General features: G+C 42.5%; 1 protein-coding gene across 1 annotated transcript; it reads right to left on the bottom strand.

Annotated features, from left to right (window-relative positions):
* Nucleotides 1-1821: 1821 nt before the first annotated feature.
* LOC103203220 (kelch repeat and BTB domain-containing protein 6-like) lies at nucleotides 1822-3831 on the bottom strand. The gene has a single exon (XM_007948182.1). It carries the CDS (start codon nucleotides 3829-3831, stop codon nucleotides 1822-1824), a length of 2010 nt encoding a protein of 669 aa, XP_007946373.1.
* Nucleotides 3832-4384: the final 553 nt, after the last annotated feature.

Here is a 4384-nt window from a genome sequence, read left to right as displayed (position 1 = left end):
CGGCCACTAAAACATATTTGCCCTTTTGAGGGAATACTTACTGCTAGGGCAAGCACCTCATTTCACTAAAAATAATGTTAAACAGGAATGTCCTATAGACTCTTCAAATGGCCAGTCAAAATGGCTAAGAAAACATTATTTGTTTTTCTTTACCCTTTCCTCACTCCCTCTCTTTTTTTCCTTTCTATGACATTTCATTCAAAAACAGTTTCCCACACCAGAGCATCTGCTTCTGTACTCTGCCATGGTGAAAGAAATGCTAGCATTCCGTCATCAGAAAATAAACACAGAAGAGGGCTTAAAGTGTTACTGAAAGGAAAGATTCAGGGATATCATTCTAACTGGATATTAAAAAATAAAGCATAAGCATCTGGCCATTTATCATAGATATGTATCATGACAACAATATATTATTAACAAAGTTTTAAAAGGAAAGCACCTATATTTTCTTGTCTAACAATATCAGTTTTGTGCAATTTAGTCTTTATTCCTGGGCTTTCCCTTACATTTTGGTGATAAGACAACAAAAACAAGACTGGAACATGGTTCACAGAGAAATGCAGAACAGATACAAGTACCATAACAAAATAATGATGCAATATCACTGTTTAGGGAAATATTTTAAAGGAAATATATTTTAACTATTGGTCCCAAATGTTACTACTAATTTATGTTCTCTAACTGTCAACTTTTGGCATAAAAATACCTTAAAGCTGGTAATTAACAGCATTTACAGTGACAAGGATGATTTCAGTGCTACACAAATTTATACACAGCTTCAAGTTATAAAGTTCTGGCCTTTGATTTTACAGTTGATGGGCACAATAACTAACAAGCTCAATAAAATACTGTTTTTAGTTTGTCCATATTTACAAAACCAGTATAATCTCACAAACAGTAAAGAATAAATCACTTTCTGATGAAGAGTCCTCTAAGTTGAACACCAGAACTATACAGCCAATATATTTTAGCAATCATATAAACTTTTTAAGACAAGGCAATGAATAAAATTTTACACAATCATACATCCAATGAAAAAAAAAAGAACTTTTTCTCTGATTCAATGAAGTATTATCAGGTATAGATCAAAAATATGAACTTACAAAGCAAGTTACTTTTTCTGTTTTTAGAAAGGTTCTTAAAAGATTAATGACACTACTAGGGTATAATTCTTTCACATGTAAAGTTGGTCACTTTTAGCAGGAAAACATTTTATATTCCAAAATGAAATGGAAATATCTTTTCAAATAATAGGATCCTTTTTTTTCTCCAATTTTCACAATTAAGACATATGTAGTATGCATTTTCTTTCTGTGTGTGTGTAAGAAGAGAAAACCAAACTAGAACTTAACAAACTATATTTAACATAGAGTATGTTTTGTAAAAAACACACCAGTTTAAGTTTGAAATCTACCATATTGTTCTGAAGGAAAATACGCACTTTCAAAACCCTACCAGCAATTCCTATTCCAATTAGTTTCCGGTTATTGTATAAAAATTAAGTTTCACAAATTACATTGGTTGTGGCACTAAATGAATGCAAAAATGGAAAGACAAATTGCAATAATGAAAAATAAACATACTAACCAATTAAATCAACTCAGACTTTTAGCATAGTAAATTATTAAATAGGTTGATTTCTTGGAGTATTTAAATTATAATATTAGTATTTCAAAACAATACCCCTTCTAAACCAAACCTGCAATTGATCAACCCCTTAGTTGAGGAAAAGGAAAACATGTCTTTTAAAAATACTTTCCATACCAGAAGCACATTAGGGTTTCAACTTATTTATAAGGAACCCTGATGATCCTGTCCATTTTAGTGAGGCCCTAGTCCCATCCAGATACTATCATCAGATAAAGAACTTGAACTTGCTGAGTCAGAGCCCAACTCACTGAATCTACCTACATCCCATTCAGTCCTAGATCGAGCCCGTATCTCCTCTTCCTCAGTGAGGAAACCCTCACCAGGTTCAAGGCAAGAAGGAAAAACACGAACAGAGAGGCAAAAAAACCTAGAGTCAAACTGCAAGAGGCCTACCTTGGTACCTATGTTAATCCACTGGTCTTCCCTGATGTTATATTCATATACAGTCACCTGGTTCTTTCTCCATTGTGGGATTCGTGAGGTGAAGAGCATCAACTTTTGGCCATGATTGATAAGCCGGTAGTTGCTATTCTCTAACACCAAGGGAGTACTTCTAATCTGCCTCCACTCTCCTCTGAAACAGTTGAAGACCTTCACAACTGGAACATCACAGACACAATAGATCTCATCATTGAAGACACAAGCAGTCTGAAAGTCGTTGCGTTTAAGAGAACTACACCTCAGCCACATATTGTGGCTAGGATCATAGCAGTATACGCGCTTACTACTAATAGCATAAAGATAGTTTCGAATTACAACTAGGTCAAAGCATAGAAAAGAACGGGGTAGTGGATCAACCAGTGCCCACTGGTTCCTCTGAACACTATAGCATTCTACTTCTCTCACTTTAATACCAGTAACAGGATCTCGCCCACCCACAACATAAACATAGCCATCCAGGTAAGCCACATTCATGCCCACACGACATAGCAAGCGGTCTGCAAGTTCCTGCCATCTATTTTGGGCAGGTTTATATACCCATAGGTCTTTCCTGGGCTGGGCAGCTAGATAGATGTCATGGTCTGGAGAGACACAGACAGCTAAGGAGGTGACAGTTCGAGTGTGAGCCAGGCTGGTCAAAGGTGATGGCACTGTGTAAAGATCCCCTGAGTATGGGTCACAGCACAGAAAGGGATCTCTGGGGTGTCCAAAGAAGATCACCATCTCCTTGGCACACATGCCCAACCTCTGGGGGGTATTTTCTGCAAAGGATACAGTTGAGCTGGTGCTGCTGTTTGGTTCTGGCACCACAGTCTTGTACATCATGTCACCATAGCACATCTGCCAGGCCCCTTCAATAACATCTGGGCAGTACTTCTTTACAACGGGCTCTGCGAGCAGGCCTTCCAGGTAGTCCTGATCCTTTTCAGTGAAGTGTGTCCACCGGACACACTTGAAGACTTCTGCTGCGCTAGGACCTCGCTCTTTGGGTGCAGCCTCCAGCCACTGCATGGCCACACGGCACACAGTTTGCTCACTTTCTATGTCCAGACTATCCAATCGCAGAACAGCCAGTAGCTGGGCCAGGGTCAGATCTGCCAGCGTCTCCTCCCTAATCGAACCCATCTGACTTAGCTGCTTGAAGTTGTAAGCTATAAAGGACTGGGCCTGAGACCGCAGCTTGTGATTGTCAAAGGCATCTGCGAACTTGAAGATGGCGATGCAGTTGGTCAGGTCAAGGCGACGAGCTAAGAAGGAAGCACAGGTTTCCCTTACAAATTCAAGCTGTAGCATGTCAGAGGCCGCATAGAGGTGTTCCACATTGGATTCACTCAGCGACACACGACCCGTGTAGCAATAGTCAACCAACACCTCGAAGGACTCAGCGTCCACATCGTGCATCGTCACACTGGCCTGATGGCTCTCGTACATGCCGCTCGTGAACATGCTTTTGAAATAGGGACAAGCGGCAGCGAGCACATTGCGGTTGCAGGGAAAGAGGCGACCAGTACCAGGCCCATTACCAGGTGTCACCACCTCGATGGTCACATCACATAGCAACCGCGCATCGTAGAAAGACTTGAGTTGTTTCATCACGGTTGCAGAATGGGCCGTGTCCTTCATCTCCTCTGGGCCGGTGAAAAAGTCTGAAACTGTAGATTTGTGAACCCTCTTAGGCTGTTTCCCGCCGCGGGGGCTGGCAAGGCGGCTAGAGCCCGGGGCTTCCCCCTGGGATTGCATGGTGGAAATGGCGGCGCGCTGAGGCAGAGAATGACTGCAGCCACCAGGCTCAGTCTTCGTATCAGTTCTCCCTTGGATTACGTTTACGATCTTCGCGCCCCTAAACAGACTGAGGCCGGGGCCGCATTTACTTAATTTATCATTAGCTATGGCGCCTCATCAGTTTGTCACTGAAACAGCGTCTGACTCACCCTTCCTCCGCCTCAGACGCCTCACAGGACCCACGGGATAGAGCGAGCGCGCCTCCTCTGGCGCGCGCGCAACACCGGTGGGCACCTAGAAGAACTACCACTCCCAGGGTGCACCTCGTGTCACAGGCATGCTGGGTCTCTTCAGATCTAAGGGAAGAGCCTGTTGCTGTTGTTATGTGCCGTGGAGTCAGACCCGATTCACAGCGACCCCACCTTGGGTTTCTGAGGCAGTATCACTACGGAAGTAGATTGCCCCATCGTCTTTCGAGGAGTGCTTAAGGGACAGAAACTGCCTTGCTTGTTAGGAGGAGGATGAGGAAGAGAAGGAGTAGTAGTTTGAGTAATATCACGATAATTTTAGC

This window comes from Orycteropus afer, unplaced genomic scaffold (genome assembly GCF_000298275.1).
Source record: "Orycteropus afer afer isolate SDZICR_OR568_19922 unplaced genomic scaffold, OryAfe1.0 scaffold00207, whole genome shotgun sequence".
Taxonomy (NCBI): Eukaryota; Metazoa; Chordata; class Mammalia; order Tubulidentata; family Orycteropodidae; genus Orycteropus; species Orycteropus afer.
The sequence above is the reverse complement of the archived record's forward strand: the minus strand, read 5'-3'. Positions and strand labels throughout refer to the sequence as shown.